Source organism: Cordyceps fumosorosea (genome assembly GCF_001636725.1).
Source record: "Cordyceps fumosorosea ARSEF 2679 chromosome Unknown scaffold_13, whole genome shotgun sequence".
Classification (NCBI taxonomy): Eukaryota; Fungi; Ascomycota; class Sordariomycetes; order Hypocreales; family Cordycipitaceae; genus Cordyceps; species Cordyceps fumosorosea.
This window is the reverse complement of record NW_017387313.1, coordinates 85,554-100,762: the sequence shown is the minus strand read 5'-3', so window position 1 is coordinate 100,762 and position 15,209 is coordinate 85,554. Positions and strand designations below refer to the sequence as shown.

Sequence of the window (15,209 nt, the reverse complement as noted above, 5' to 3'; positions counted from 1 at the left end):
TCGCCTTCCATCGGCATTACCCCACAATTCCGGGCCCGGCTACCAAGTCGCCTATATCCAAAACGCTACCTCATCACCCCACCACACCATGTCGTTGAGTCGTCAACCTCAAACCGCCCAGATATCACCTGCGCGCGGCTCAAAACCAAGATAGCCCGGAATGCCGCCTCCCTTTGTGGATGACAAGGCCCCAATTTGCGTGCCCTTTATCCTCGAGCACCTCGCCGCGCACCGGGCCCGCCATCACCAACCACCAGACCCCGACCATGCCTCCACCGCCGCCGTGCCCTCTCCACCCCCGCTCGTCGTCGGCCTCAACGGCATCCAGGGCGCCGGCAAGACCACCCTCGTCGCCGCCCTGACCGCTGCCCTCGCCGCCGAGCGCGTCCGCGCCGTCGTCTGCAGCATCGACGACTTCTACCTACCCCGCCACGAGCAGGCCGCCCTCGCCGCGCGCCACCCAGACAACGCCCTCGTCCAGCACCGCGGCGAGCCAGGTACGAAGAACCACCACACGCAAGTCGCCCTGCCGCCAAGACTGAGTAAGAAAACCGTCCCCCACAGGCACTCATGACGTAGCCCTCGCCGTCCGTGTCTTCACGGAGCTCATCCGCGGCCGGCCGGCCGCCATCCCGCAGTACGACAAGGCCGCCTTCCACGGCCGCGGCGACCGCCGCCCCGAGTCCGCCTGGCTGCCCGTTGAGCAGCCGCCGCGCGTCGACGTGCTGATCCTCGAGGGCTGGTCCGTCGGCTTCCGCGCCCTGCCGGACGAAGAGGTCGGGCGGCGCCGGGACGCGCCGGGCAGCCGCACGCTCCGCCAGCACGCGCTCGAGCACCTGCTGCTGGTCAACGGCAACTTGCGCGCTTACGACGCCCTGACGGACCTATTAGACGTCTTCGTGCACATCGACGCCGAGGACACCCAGTTTGTCTACGCCTGGCGCGCCGAGCAGGAGGACCACCTCCGCCAAACGCTGGGCGACCCCAACGCCGGCATGACGAAGGATCAGGTCATTGAATTTGTCGATGGTTATTATCCCGCATACGAGTTGTATACCGATGGCATTCGATCGGGCATATTTGCCAATCGCCCCGGCTGCCAGCTACGCATGGTATTAGGCCGTGATCGATGTGTCAAGCACGTGGTGCAGACGTGACAGCACTCTTCAGAAGCCTCTTCTCCATTACCTTTATATGTACAAGCTTAGCAAATTGCCCCTCATCTGGCAGCATAGCTGTCTCTGTCATATCATCATACATCGTAGCTCATTGCTCGTAACACACCCAGCACAATGTTCTGTTTTACAAGCATCCCCAATCAGCTGCGACCTCCGACAACCTTCATGCCATCCTCGCGCATTTTTTCAAGCTTCTCGTCAATCTTATCTGACCGCTGTCTGACTTCTGCCTCGCGTGCAGCAGCCTCGAGCTCAAAGCTATCCACAATATGCCGTTTTGATTGCCGCGCCGCCGTCAGTCTTCGCATAATGCCGGTAAATTGCTCTGAAAACCAATTTCCCGCTGATTCCCACTCTTCCACCGACATGTCCCCAAAGAATTTTCGCTGCTCCGCGCTTCCCATATGTCGCATCTGCGCCAGCCTCTGGTTGTCATCACCACTGTGTCCGCCGGGGTTGCCCGATGGCGTCGCTGTCGTGGGGTCAAAGTCAAACGGCTGCTCTAGAAGCTCTTTATATTCCATTGTGTTAAGTGCCTGGTCGTCGTAGTCCAAGCTCTTGCGACGCCTCTTTCGGTCCCCGGGCTGCTTAGCTGGTGAGTGTGCATAATGTACCCTATTCCGCATCGGCAAATGCTTGCCTCGTGGTGTCATCTGAAGGTCATCGTTGTCGTTCACTGATCGGGCGCCATCCTCACTATCAGCAAAGCCTGGTGACGGGACATCAAATCTCGCTCGACTTTGCGTCCGGCCCCGGGCCTCTTCCTCTACTTGAGGTGCTGGCATCAATGATTCGCGCTTACGAGAAGGATTTGTTTGAACCATAGGGGGGTTATCGTGACGGTTGTGGTATCGATTGCTGTTTCGCACGGGGCTTTGGGGGTATCTCGTGTTATGGGTTATCCCAGCCGCCGAAAATCCATCCTTCATGTCGGCAACGTTGTTTTGATGCGATTCTGTCATAATCAAGCGGAAATTATTTCCAACTGCGACTGTCGGTACGCTGCAGGCTCCACCGTGGGTAATTCGCGATGGTTTTTTCGATTCCTGTCTGTATGGTGGTGCCTTTGACACATGCTTGACTGGTACCCTTCTATTGGATTGACTCGTCGGCGTAGAGCGACCAGACCTCATAAATCCCTCCGACAGTTCGGACCCGGTGAAGAGGTGACCAAAATGCGCAGGACGGCCATCGCCACTCTGGGCTGAAGCTGGTCGTGTATTCTCGTATAACGCGTTGTCTTGGGCCTTGGCATATTGGCTGCTAGCCTGTATTATGTTGAGACTCTCGAGGTTTTCGGTAAATGCCGTATCCGGGCTTTGGTCGCCGCGCCGATTCTTCTGAGGCGAGCCTTGTCGATGGTTGCCAGTTTGTTCTACAAACGCCTTCATTCGGTTCCGCTCTGTTGCGGATGGCGGTGGCATGTCGAATGCGAATGCTTTGTGTCGGGAAGGGATTGGAGATGAGCCCAGCAAGCACTTTATATGTAGCAAAGCTGGTGCATTGAGAAGATGGGCGTTCCGAGGACACGGACGAAGCTTGGTAGTGGCGGACGCTGTAGATGCAGGAGCTACCTGGGTATCCTGGATACCTGGGCAAACGCGACACGCGCCAGAGAAACCTGTGGAGCTGCATGGTCCGTCACCAATGCAGTTACAGTGGCTGGCCGTCGAGCTGCCAGAGGTACTGTATGTACAGCATGTATGTGATCAGGGGGAAAAAAGCCAAGTGGAACGATGAAGACAAGGGTCAAATTAAATATATCTAAATGAAAAGAATAAGGGGAGGATTTATTGTGAAATCCTTCTGAGCAGAAAGTGCCTGCATAACTGAGGAGCCACTTGGAAAGAACCCCATGTGTTCTTTCCACATGTAAACTATAACATGACTTTTGAGATACCAAACGGTGCTACCAAAAAACAATAGACAAGGGATGGCCTAATAACATATCCCGATAACAGAAGCTGCCGAAATCAACACCGCGTCTTCGAAGCAGCGCTGGATCGATGGAGACACGACAATCAATGCACCATTTTATTGGCTTAATAATGGATATTTTATTAAGAATATAGAAGATGGTAATAAATAAGCGACGGGTAATAGATTAAACTAGCGAAACATTTATCATTTCTTTTACAAGTTTTCTTTGCAGTAAGTTTACTGACCGGCCAGAACATGGGAGACCTCCTCATACTTACCAGGTACTAACGTAGGTTACGCACCTTAGTACCTATGTACATACATAGGTCCTGTACAAGCTATGTATGTAGCAGATTAGTGCCTCCCAAGGTTTGTGTAGGCCTAAAACTACCTAAGGTACTTACCAGTAGCTCCTACTAAACTCCTTCTCAGCTAGAAATCGCCGAGTGCCTTCCATCTCAACACCACGCGCAAAGACGACCAGACTCACTCCTGCGTTTCCATGAGCGCCTGACCCCCAACGTGGGCAGAGCTATTCGCAGCCATCGCCCCGAGTCTGATTTTCTCCCCAAATACTACCCATCCCATTATAGTCTATTCAAGACCATGGTTGCCTTTTCGCCGTTTCCTCCTTGCGCATAAATGCTCGCGCTCCTAGCAGCGCTCCCGTTCACTCCGACGCTGTGTGAGCCCAAGCAACGCAATGTCTTCAAACTCTCCTATACGATCGGACGTGCCCAAGGGCACTTCTAGAGGATCGGCTCCTCCCAATTCGGCATCTAAAGCGTCTTTTCAGACGCCGCTGAGGTTACGGCCGCCAAGATCACTTCCACGTAAGTCCCCCGCCAGCCCTAGTTGCCAAACACCACCAACAGGTCATTTTGACATCGAGCTGACTCTTCGTAGCATGGATCGATTCCTACCAGGAGAACTACAACAATCCTCACGAACCGAGTGCCCCCCCTCGCGCCGTTGCGCCACAACCCAATTCCGTGCCACAGGAACCGCGGCGGCGCGTATCCCGCGATGGATACGTAGACATCGAAGACGTCACACTTGGCCCGCCACGAAAAGCCCGGGCGCGTATACCACACTTTTTGCGCCATGGCAGAGCTTCGATGGGAGGGCGCAAATGGGATCACCTGCGGACTGCAGAGCCCGTCATTGTTGCTGGGCACAACCTATCTCCCTGGCACCCTCAGCCGACATGGCAGGACTTTATAAAATCATCTACTTGGGGTCGGCCACGAAACGAGGTATCTCAAGTGGTGGCACCAGAATACTTGGATGATTTATACCCAAACTTCAACCGTAAGCCTGCTTTAGATTTGGACATGAGCCGGCCGCGACAAACGCGGCGTGGACGAGCCCTCGGCGTCTGGAAGCGATTGTGGAGGATGGCGCTCAACCATTCGCTTTCTCCTCTAATTTTCCGACTTATTGTCATCATTACATCGATTATTGCCTTAGGGATTGCTGCCCGCATATACAGGCTAGAAGTCGTGGGAGGCCGCAATGGTGCGGAGAGCACTCAGTCCATCTTCGCCGTTGCGGTCGACACAGTGGCAATCCCATACTCGACCTATATGATATGGGACGAATACACGGGCAAGCCTCTAGGTCTGCGACCAGCCGTGGATAAAATGTCTCTCATTTTGCTCGACCTCTTTTTCATCATCTTCAAATCGGCCAGCACGGCGCTCGCGTTTGAAGCACTTCTATACCACGACCTCAGTATAGATCCGATACGACGGCTAGCTAATGGACTAGCAGCACTTATGGTGATTGGTTTGCTTGCATGGACCATGAACCTGTCGGTCAACGTTTTTCGAGTGATAGAGAAGCTGGGTGGCCGCGAGGACGACAGCCACGTATAATACATGGATAGGGGTGTGGTTATGGCGTTATTGGATTAAGCGGGATTGATTGCTTTAAAAACCACAATCGGTGGCGGGTTTGCTACGGGATTATATCAGGTGCCCAGTTGAATTGTTTAGGTGTAGATATCAGCGGTAGAGCGGAAACGACAAATGATCATGTCATGATTCTCCAGCTACTCGCTACTCTACGAGGTAGACATGAGCTCCAAGGCTGGAATGGGCGGTGAAAAGAGGCAAAATAGCCAGCTTCATACAGGCAAATAGCAGGCTCCAAGGTAGGGAGTAGGACGGGAGGTAGCGGCAGTCAATGGAGCCGCTAGAGTCACTGCTCCAAGCGCCTGTGGCTGCCTGCCTGAACCCGCACCAAGCTAGGCTGACTGCCTAAAGGTAATAATCCTTAGCACCACCTATCAACTGCCATCTCGTCACCTTCGACTCTTCTTGCCCATCTGACCCGCCATCACCATCGCTTTGTTCCTTGTCCTCCGTTTTGTGTCTTCAAAGGCACGCTCACGGACGGGGCAGTCTCCTGCCGACTCTTACCATTGAATATCCCCAATAAAATTCTTACCTGCCCTTCTCACGCTCATCAACCAAGTGCAAGCCGGTCTCTTGCCCAGCCCAGCCTGTCGTCGCGTTTGCGCCACCTCCCCGCCGCTACCCTTTCATCGTGTTGGCACAACCGCCCTCGGTGCAAGCAGCACCAGGTCACTACAGCATCACGAGCCACTTTCTTCCTGCTTCAAGCTTTTTTGACCGAGCTGCGCGAGCTCCCTCAGTCTCTCAACCACGCGCACCGACAGTCACCAGCTGCGAGCATCTCTCACCACCCGACAACGCCCCGCCAACAGCCAACGCAGTCGCCCATCACCGTTGTCCATCATGGCGGCCAGAACTGCGACGCCGAGCTCGATGCCCGCGATTCCTAACAGGGAAGATATAGGGGCTACGTATGTCGCCGTTCACTGCCGTCCTGCGCCTTTCTGTTGCTAACTCGTCTTAGGTGGCGTTACCTCGTGCTCGGTATAAACCGCGTGATGAACGATCTAGAGCAGGGTATTGATATGCAGTTGTATATGGGCGTTTATACGTGGGTGTCTGAAGTTTACAAATTCTTATTGTCCCTGCTAACTGGCTCAGGGCCGTTCACAACTTTTGTACCTCGCAGAAAGCGGTCGGCATATCCGGTCCGGCTATGCAGTCTTCGCATAGAGGCGGTTCGTTACGTCCTCCATCCCGTGCCGTCGACACTCATGCTAATATCCGTCCCAGCTCATCTGCTCGGCGAAGAGCTGTACAACAAGCTCATCGGCTACCTCACGACACACCTGGACGGGCTGTACGAAGAGTCGAAATTACACACCGAAGAGGCACTCCTCGCCTATTACATTAGAGAATGGGGCCGGTACACTATTGCTGGCAAGTACATCCATCATCTGTTTCGTTATCTCAATCGTCATTGGGTTAAACGCGAGGTCGATGAGGGAAAGAAAAACATATACGACGTTTACACGCTGCATCTCGTCACATGGCGAACCGTGCTGTTTACTAAGGTTTCTACCAAGGTGATGGATGCTGTTCTCAAGCTTGTCGAAAAACAACGAAATGGGGAGACGATTGAGTATGGTCAGATCAAACAAGTTGTCGATTCCTATGTGTCCTTGGGGCTTGACGAAGCCGATCCTGCGAAATCCACTCTCGACGTGTACAGATTTCACTTCGAAAAGCCTTTCCTCGACGCTACCAAGGAGTTTTACCAAGCCGAATCAAAACAATTTGTTGCTGAGAATAGCATTATCGAGTACATGAAGAAGGCCGAGGCTCGCCTGCTCGAGGAAGAGGAGCGTGTCAACATGTACCTGCACCAGGATATCGCCATTCCTCTCAAGAAGGCTTGCAATCAAGCTTTGATTGCCGATCATGCCAACCTTTTGCGCGATGAATTCCAGGTTCTGCAGGACAACGACCGCGAGGAAGATATGGCTCGCATGTACAACTTGCTAGCCCGCATCCCCAACGGTCTCGACCCCCTACGAATCAAGTTCGAGAACCATGTGCGAAGAGCTGGGTTGGCTGCCGTGCAAAAGATTCAATCGGCCGACGGCGATAAACTGGAACCCAAGGTGTACGTCGACGCGCTACTAGAAATTCACACTAAGTATCAGTCACTGGTCAAGAACGCGTTCAAAGACGAACCGGAATTCACTCGGGCTCTTGACAACGCTTGCCGCGAATTCGTTAACCGAAACGAAGTGTGCAAGTCGGGATCTAATAAGTCTCCGGAGCTTCTTGCAAAGTATACTGACGTGCTGCTGCGCAAGAGCAGCACCAGCATCGAAGAAGCTGAGCTTGAGCGGACTCTGACGCAGATTATGACAGTTTTCAAATACATCGAAGACAAAGATGTCTTTCAAAAGTTTTACTCTCGCATGTTGGCAAGACGTCTAGTTCATGCCAACTCGTCTTCGGATGATGCCGAGACCAGCATGATCAGCAAGCTCAAGGAGGCCTGCGGGTTCGAGTATACCAATAAGCTGCAACGCATGTTTCAGGATATGCAAATTTCCAAGGATCTTAACAAAGAGTTCCGTGAGCATCTGGACGGGATCGACAGCCAAAAGACAATGGATTCGTCATTTTCCATCTTGGGTACTGGCTTCTGGCCGCTGCAAGCGCCGAGCACAAATTTCCAGCCTCCTACGGAAATCAGTAGTGAAATCGAAAAGTTCACTCGGTTCTACAAGCACAAGCACGATGGTCGGAAGCTTACCTGGTTATGGCACCTATGCAAGGGTGAGATCAGGACGGGATACTGCAAGAGCAGTAAAACACCATTTACCTTCCAGGTCTCTGTCTATCAAATGGCTATTCTGCTTCTCTTCAACGAAAACGATGCCTACGCCTACGAAGATATTCTTAGCGCAACCGCACTGAGCGCTGAGGTTCTTGACCAAGCACTTGCCGTCATCCTCAAAGCCAAGGTGCTTATTGTTGCCGATGGCGAAAAGCCCGGGCCTGGCAAAACATTCAAACTGAACTACGACTTCAAGAGCAAAAAGATCCGTGTGAATCTTAATTTAGGAGGCGTGAAGGAGGCCAAGCAGGAGGAGGCTGAGACCAACAAGACCATTGAGGAAGACAGAAAGCTTCTATTACAGGTAGGAAGGATTGATCTTTCTTGACTGGCCCACGTTTACTAACAGTTGTAGTCTGCGATTGTCCGAATCATGAAGGCGCGGAAGAAGATGAAGCACTCGCAGCTGGTCGGCGAGACCATTAACCAGATCCGCACACGCTTTGTCCCGAAGGTTGCAGACATCAAGAAGTGCATAGAGATTCTGCTGGACAAGGAGTATCTAGAGCGTCTAGAGGGTGATGAACTTGGTTATCTTGCATAGTTGATGTTCTTTTTGTCTTATCATGGGGCTGGGCAACCTGCATACTGGACCAACTCTACAGTCGATTGGTTCAAGAGGAGAGAAAGAAATGCAAATCACACCTTTCCTATTGTTCATTTTTGGTCACCCTTTTTCTTTGCCTTTTGTTCTTACTCCTTTGTGAATTTGGGGTTGTCTTACTTAGTTTCGCTTCTTCTTCGTGTTTTCTTTTCTTCATCTCTGGGCATGACATGAAAATAAACGGGCTTGGGGTTCACGGGAAGAGTTAGGCTAGGCATTGTGAAAGAAAAGCAGTTACAAAGCGGCGGGAGGGAAAAAAGAACATGAGATACAAGAAAATAAGAATCACAATCCATACATCTCTTTCTAGAGGAGGCGGGGTCACCAGAAACAGAGACCAGTCGGCAACCGAAAGAAAATTGAAACGCTATTGGTTATGTCTTTGCTGTTGTGTGTATATTCATCCTTGCACTACTTCCTGATTCATTCATGTCCTTCGTATCCTGTATAGTTGCCCCCCCCCCCTTCATCTTCGAGGTCCGGCTTTGCTCTCCTCTACTTTGTCTCATCAGCCCCGGCCGCTGCTGTCTTTGCGTTATCGGGCCCATCTGCACCCGTCGCCGGCGGCGTCAGCGCCACAGGCGTGGGTGGCGTCTTTGTCGATTCCTGCGACGCGCTCTTCTTGCTCGTTCCGTTGCTACCGACGAGCTCTTCTGTCTGGAAGCCGTCCTGCTTGCCACCGCCAGCGCCCGCCCCGATCTTCTTATCCACGGCGGGGTCCACCGACGAGGCAGTGTCCTCGGACGCGGTGGACGAGATGGTGGTGACGCCGAGGGTGTCGCGGTCGTCGCGGTCGACGACAGATTCGCCGGTCAGGGGCCTGTCAAAGGAGCTGCTCGCGCGGGAGAGGATGCTCTCGCTAAAGCTCTGTTGGGTGAGCGGGCGCGTGGTAGCGCTGGCGCGACGGCTGTCGTCCGTCGAAGGGGCTCTGGAGCCGGGGGCGCTGATCATCTGGTAGTCCTTGTCGATGGGGCTCGTGGGCGTGGAGGGGCCGCCACCGTTGTTCTTTGGCTGGCCGCTCTTGCTGTTGCGCCAGTTGGCGGCCCAGGAGTTGTTCTTGCGCTTCTCGCCGGCCCATGAGGCCCAGCTCGACATGTACGCGCCGGCCTTTGTGCCGACGGACTGCATAGTGGCCTGAGCCTTGGTCATGTCGACGGCGAACGTCGGCGACGCCACGGACGGTGCGTTGCCGGTGCCACTGGCGTACTTGTCGCTTGACGCCACGGCGGCGGCGGCCTCGTCGGCCCTGCGGCGCTGAGATTCGCGCAAGTACTCCATATCGCTGTAGAGCTTGCTGAACATGGATGAGGCCTTTTCGCGGCCGGCAGCCAGGTTGCGGCCGAGCATCTCGCGTCCCTGGGCGAGACGCTCGTCTAGGTGCAAGTCCTTGACCTGGTCGGCGATGCGGCGCTGAACATCGTCAATGGTCAAGCCGCCGGCGCAGGGGTGCTTAGGCTCCGAGACAGCAAAGAGGTTGGCGTCGGTGTGAGCTTCCCAGATACGGTAATTTTCGGTCCTTTGCCAGGCGGCGATCCATTCAAGGCCAAAATCGACGGCGGGGTCCTCCTCGCTAGTGAAGGAGCCTTTGGTCACGTCTCCTTGCTGAGCTAGGAAGTTATGAAACTTGACGGAGGAGATGAGGCCGAGGATATATGACTCGAATTGCGAACGAATGTACTCTTCGCTGCCGGCATACTGGAGGGTCTTGGGACGGCTGGGGTTGGTCTCATCCCACGTTTCATTAATCTGGTGCGTCAGCGAGTCGATCCATCTGCGGTCGGCTGCTGTCAAGGCCAACGCAGCCTTAAGAGAGGGTGATGTGATATTGACGGTGCCCTCGTCAAGGTTGATGAGAATGTCGCTGTATCTGTCCCTTTGCTGCAAAAGCAGAGAGTTTGTGCTTCCTACGAGATATGATTTGGTGCCGACGTCGGCAAGCATGTCAAGCTGCTGTAGAGGGGTGTATGGTCCAAATATGGCGCCCTTGCCAAATATTTGCAGCGGCAGGCCCATGAATTGCAGCAGTGAGGAGCGGTTGCTGCTCTGCAGGCTAGTAGAAGGAGCCAGCTTCTCCTCGTAAGCGTTGAGCTCCGGGTCGGCGCAGTCTTGTAGGTTCCGTATCAGGCCAGGTATGAGCGAGATGAGGGCAAACTGAATCATGCAGAGCTTGTCACATCGCGAGCCGAAGAAGAGCATCTACATACAGATTTGATTAACATCAATACATGACAAGAGCAATATGCTAATGTTTCTCGTACCTTTGGTTGCAACAGACAGCACTTGAGGAGGACCAGGGTTTGCCACTTGTATTCGTGAATCAGCTCTCGCAGACTCATGCCGAGGTACTGGTCCCTGCTGCCCGTGTCGGTCAGGTCGCCGCGGGCCTTTTCGTCGGCGAGGCTCTCCTGGAAGCGGCGGAGAATCTCAACGTCGGTGAAGTCGCGCTGGGCGAACCAGGCGTGGGTGACCATGCCGAGGCGCTCGCGGAGGACGCCGAAGAAGTGGGGGCTATCGGCGATGACGACGACGGCCTTCTGGACCGTGGAGCGCGTCACGTCGGCGGATCGGTTAAGGAGGGCAGCCGAGTCGAGCTGGCGGGTGCAGGAGAGGCCGAACAGCGAGCAGGCGGGCTTGGTGGGGGTTGCGGGCCGCAGGAGGGTGAAGTAGGAGAAGTCCTCCTCGGAGGCGTGGGCGCCGTCACTGAGGGCCATGAAGGGCAGCAGGTGCCAGTTGTAGTCGGCGGCCGGGTCGGGCGCGGCCTCGTCGGCGCCAAACCAGGACTCGACCTCGGGCCCGCGTGCGTGGTGGAAACCGACGACGGTGACCAGGGGCGTGAAGTCGGAGGCAGCGCCGCTGCTGCCGCTGTGGACACTACCCGGGGCAGGCGAGGCGGGCGCGATGGGCGCGAGGACGGCCTTGATCTCGGCGGCGGGGACTGGGACAGCGGCTGTGGTGGTCGTGGTCGGAGGCGGTGCATCGTTGGCGTTGGCGTTCGGGGACTTCTCGTCGCGGCTGTCGGTCGTCGGGGAGGTTTCCTCGACGGCCTCAACGCTTGTGTCGTGCTTCTCGGGTGTGCTGCCAGCAGACAAGACTTGATCCTTGTCGTCGCCTGCCATGGTGTCCGGCGGTAACGGCTTTGCGCCTCGCTTCGATCCGCGCTGGTCGCTAGGTGGGCGGGTGGACGTTTTGTGCGGTGTGTGGTGCTATCAGGATAGCACACTAGGCAGTCTATAGTTCAGCCATACGCAATCGTATATTGTCGTTTCCACGTTCTATGTTCGTCGACGGGCAGAAAGGAAGAGAGTTGATGTCGGATGCGGCCCCTGGATGTCAGGCTGGAGTTATGTCTTGGTATGTGTGACCAGGGCCTAGGCAAGCTTGCTCCGTGATGGTGGGATGTGACGGCTTGTTGGAGAAATGTGGTCGCGGGAGAGCCCGAGTATAATGCAGTACAAGAATGAAAAGAAGATGCTGCTAGCAGATACGAACTGGATAAAATGCAGGGCTAGAAAGTACAAGGCTGGTTGAAAGAGTCGAAGTGGAAAGGGCATCTGCATGACAGATGGATGATGAGCCCCCGTCCTGCGTGGCTTGTCGTGGCTTGATTTCTTCATACAAAAGGAGCTTCCACAAGTGTGGCGTAAAATTAGCGCCATCCCATATCTCGACCCTACTAGGGATTGCCGCGACTATTTTCTAGCCTTATCAGAGATGGGATCAATTGACTTTTTTACACGCATAAATGTCAGAAAAAAGCGAAAAATTTCTGTCAGAACTGGCAAAGCCATCTGCTCCTAGTATTCTTCCCGAAAATCCTGCTCGTAACGTCCTTGACCAAGCTGACTCGCATTCTATATCCCACCCTTCTAATAAGCATATGTGTGTACCCCACACCCCGTCCAAGAGAACAAGAGAGTAACCGGGCTGTGATCGAGTGTCTTCGAGTTCCTCATACACAGCCACGTGGCATCCACGTCACTGATCAAGCGCCAGCTTGCTGGCAATGTAGACCAGCCGCTCTGCAATGTCCTTCGTACGATGCCCCATCTTCAAATTACTCCACGTCCCCCCGTATACGGCTCAGCACCATACTGGTAGTTTTATCTCATTTCCCACCTCTGGAAGTTCTTGCTTGATCTCAGACGCAATCTTACCAAAGGAACTGGCTTACCTACGACAAACGACGCGTATTATCGAACACAGGCCTGCGCGTCAACGCGAAAGAATGGCGCCATCTGCAGGCTTTAGTACCAAAGCACGCATTCACTGCTGCATGTCCTACACTCTAACAGTAGCCGCTCAGAAGCAGCTAACGCGTTGTCACACTCGTGTTTTGTGATTTTGAATATGTAACAAGAGGATGATCCAAGCTTCAAGCCAGCCCTCTGTGGCTTTTGCCACGCTATAATACAGAACCGCCGTTACGCCGCGCAGATGACGATATCCAACATTCTATGCTTTACTTTGCTGTAGACTCTCAGGTCAGACCAGCCGGTCCGAATCCAAAACAAGGCCACCCAAAAAGTGACCGTCCAAAATGCCCGTCTCCAATTGCGGTGCTACCGTCCAAACAACACTCGCCCACGGCTGGATGCCGACGGCGTGCATACACGTCATAGGCGTCCTCTAATACGACTTGGGCGTGTGAGGTTGCGTTAACGCGCGCTCGCGCGAGCACCAGCATGAGTTGTCTCCCTCACGCTCAACCTGCACGACAGCGTCGATGCCTTCCTTGAGCAGGTACTGGCGCACGCGGTCGCGAACATCATCGAAAGCGTAGCCGAACCCAATGGTGACGTGGACGACGCCGACGAGCTTGTCACCCTCGTCGCCCCATGATCTATCGTCTTTCCAAAATTTGGGCGCCGAGTAGCCCACGACACCGCGTTGCTGGAGGATGCCGCCGAGGAAATTGCGTAGGTTATATTCCGTATCCTCCGGATTGCTGAGTAACAGACGTTTCGCCGACGAAATTACGAGCGGTTGCGAAGAGAGGAAGATGAGCACGGCGATAAAGCATGAAGCAAGAGGGTCCCAGCCGGCCCATCCCCAGAAGCTGGTCAGCACTGTGGAAACAATGACAGAAACACTACCCAGGGTATCGGCCAGAATGTGTAGATAAATTCCGTGCATATTTTCATTCTCGTGGGAGCCGCATCCTCCGCTGGGCTTGGCCTCAGACATGTCGTGTGAGTGTGAATGACTGTGATCGTGGCCGTGGCTCTGGCCATGTCCGTGGTCCTGTGCATGTGAATGGGAATGAGAGTGGCTGTGGCCATGGCCATGGTGGTGGTGGTGGCCGAAAGCCATCATGCCAACGAGGTTGATGGCCAAGCCCAGAGAGCTAACAATAAAAAGCTCGCCCAGTCGTTTCGTCTTGGTGCCCTCCCAAAGTCGCTCAAAGGCCTCGAAGGCAATTTCCAAACTCAAAAGCCTGAGGTTGTTAGCATCACGTCACCACCCGCACACGCAGTTACCAAAGTGCAGAACTTACATCAGTAGGATGCCGTTGGCAAAGCCACTGAGCGTTTCGATCTTGCCAAACCCGTAAGGAAATCTTTGGCTTGGGGGCCACTTGCTCATGACTGCGGCCAAGAGGCCAACTAGTAGGGCAACGCAGTCGAAAAACATATGGATACTATCGCTCAGGAGGCCTAGTGAGTCGGTAACATAGCCATAAAAGGCTTGGACGGTCATGAAACTGAAATTGAGTCTGTGGGCGGTTAGCTAGTGCATCGAGGCAGGTCAATGATGTTTTGGAACACACATCATGAAATAGAATATTCTCCTCGAGTCCTTTTCCGTCATGATGGCATGAATTATGGGAAACTTGGCGGTATATGGGAGCAGAGCCGCGGTGAACATGGAGCGCTCAGCATTGGCGTCGTATGGTAGGCTTTGCAAGGTGTTGTGCATTTCTCGGGGAGGTGAGTAGGGCGTGGCGGACGTCAGCTCGCCGTCGTGGGCTATGATGCTCTTGCCGCTCGTCGTCTTTTCGTGTGTCCAGCCGTCGATGACGGCGAGGGAAGCGGGCCGCGGGCGATCTTTGGCGAGACTTGAGTTACGATGGGAGGCGAATGATCCGGTGCGGTCATTTTGAGCGTGGGAATGAGAATGAGAATGAGAGTGCGAGTGAGAGTGCGAGTGCAGTTTTGAGTGCGAATGCGACGGCTTGCGCAGATGAGAGTAGTCGTCGGGGCCATCGTGCTGGTGCTCGTCGATGGAGGGGACCAGGCTGTCGGTCGAGCCGGCCCTCCAGGCGGCACTCAGCGACGCCGACTGCGATTGAGCGTTTGAATGCATGTGTTTCTGGTGAGCATGAGGTAAGGCGGACGAGGGAAGTGTGTAAGGAGTAGCCATAGTGCTGGACCGAGTCGAAAAGGCAAAAGCAGCAGAGGCACCGCTGTCCTGGTTGTCGCGACCAAAAGCGGGTCGGTCGCTTTCGTTGGCGGTTCCGCCGACGAATTCAGCGCTGTTTGTCGGTGCCAATCCGCATAAAGTGTCGGAATGAGAAGGGGGTGCTGTGATGCGTTTGACGCGTGCGGTCCGGAGCGAGATGCCGTGTTTTCGGAAGAGGCAGAGAAGGAAAGTGACACGAGATCTGCTCTGGGAGACGACGAGCAGCGCACAAGAAATAGGGGGCAAGGTTAACTGCTAGTTGCTAGGTTGGCAGTAGGTTGAATGCAACCCAGTGCGGGAGGAGGAGGAGGGGCGGGCGGCGGCGCACGTGGGGAAGGCCAGTCGTCGTCCTGAGAACCCAAGACGATCAGATT

At 54.5% G+C, this 15,209-nt stretch overlaps 5 protein-coding genes across 5 annotated transcripts; 2 read left to right on the top strand and 3 right to left on the bottom strand.

Annotated features, from left to right (window-relative positions):
* Positions 1 to 160: 160 nt before the first annotated feature.
* On the top strand, positions 161 to 1,157 carry ISF_05407 (Phosphoribulokinase/uridine kinase; the record flags this gene model as incomplete). The annotated part of the gene is made up of 2 exons (XM_018849012.1): positions 161 to 497; positions 565 to 1,157. 2 exons carry the CDS (start codon positions 161 to 163, stop codon positions 1,155 to 1,157), a joined length of 930 nt encoding a protein of 309 aa, XP_018703583.1.
* A 161-nt stretch (positions 1,158 to 1,318) lies between these two features.
* Positions 1,319 to 1,702, bottom strand: ISF_05406 (hypothetical protein; the record flags this gene model as incomplete). The annotated part of the gene is made up of 1 exon (XM_018849011.1): positions 1,319 to 1,702. One exon carries the CDS (start codon positions 1,700 to 1,702, stop codon positions 1,319 to 1,321), a length of 384 nt encoding a protein of 127 aa, XP_018703582.1.
* Positions 1,703 to 5,860: 4,158 nt separating this feature from the next.
* Positions 5,861 to 8,376, top strand: ISF_05405 (cullin-2; the record flags this gene model as incomplete). The annotated part of the gene is made up of 5 exons (XM_018849010.1): positions 5,861 to 5,928; positions 5,982 to 6,068; positions 6,119 to 6,195; positions 6,251 to 8,136; positions 8,188 to 8,376. The coding sequence occupies 5 exons, from the start codon at positions 5,861 to 5,863 to the stop codon at positions 8,374 to 8,376; spliced, it is 2,307 nt and encodes a 768-aa protein (XP_018703581.1).
* A 555-nt stretch (positions 8,377 to 8,931) lies between these two features.
* On the bottom strand, positions 8,932 to 11,552 carry ISF_05404 (LAlv9 family protein; the record flags this gene model as incomplete). The annotated part of the gene is made up of 2 exons (XM_018849009.1): positions 8,932 to 10,632; positions 10,695 to 11,552. 2 exons carry the CDS (start codon positions 11,550 to 11,552, stop codon positions 8,932 to 8,934), a joined length of 2,559 nt encoding a protein of 852 aa, XP_018703580.1.
* Positions 11,553 to 13,062: 1,510 nt separating this feature from the next.
* Positions 13,063 to 14,796, bottom strand: ISF_05403 (cation efflux protein/zinc transporter; the record flags this gene model as incomplete). The annotated part of the gene is made up of 3 exons (XM_018849008.1): positions 13,063 to 13,870; positions 13,931 to 14,149; positions 14,204 to 14,796. 3 exons carry the CDS (start codon positions 14,794 to 14,796, stop codon positions 13,063 to 13,065), a joined length of 1,620 nt encoding a protein of 539 aa, XP_018703579.1.
* Positions 14,797 to 15,209: the final 413 nt, after the last annotated feature.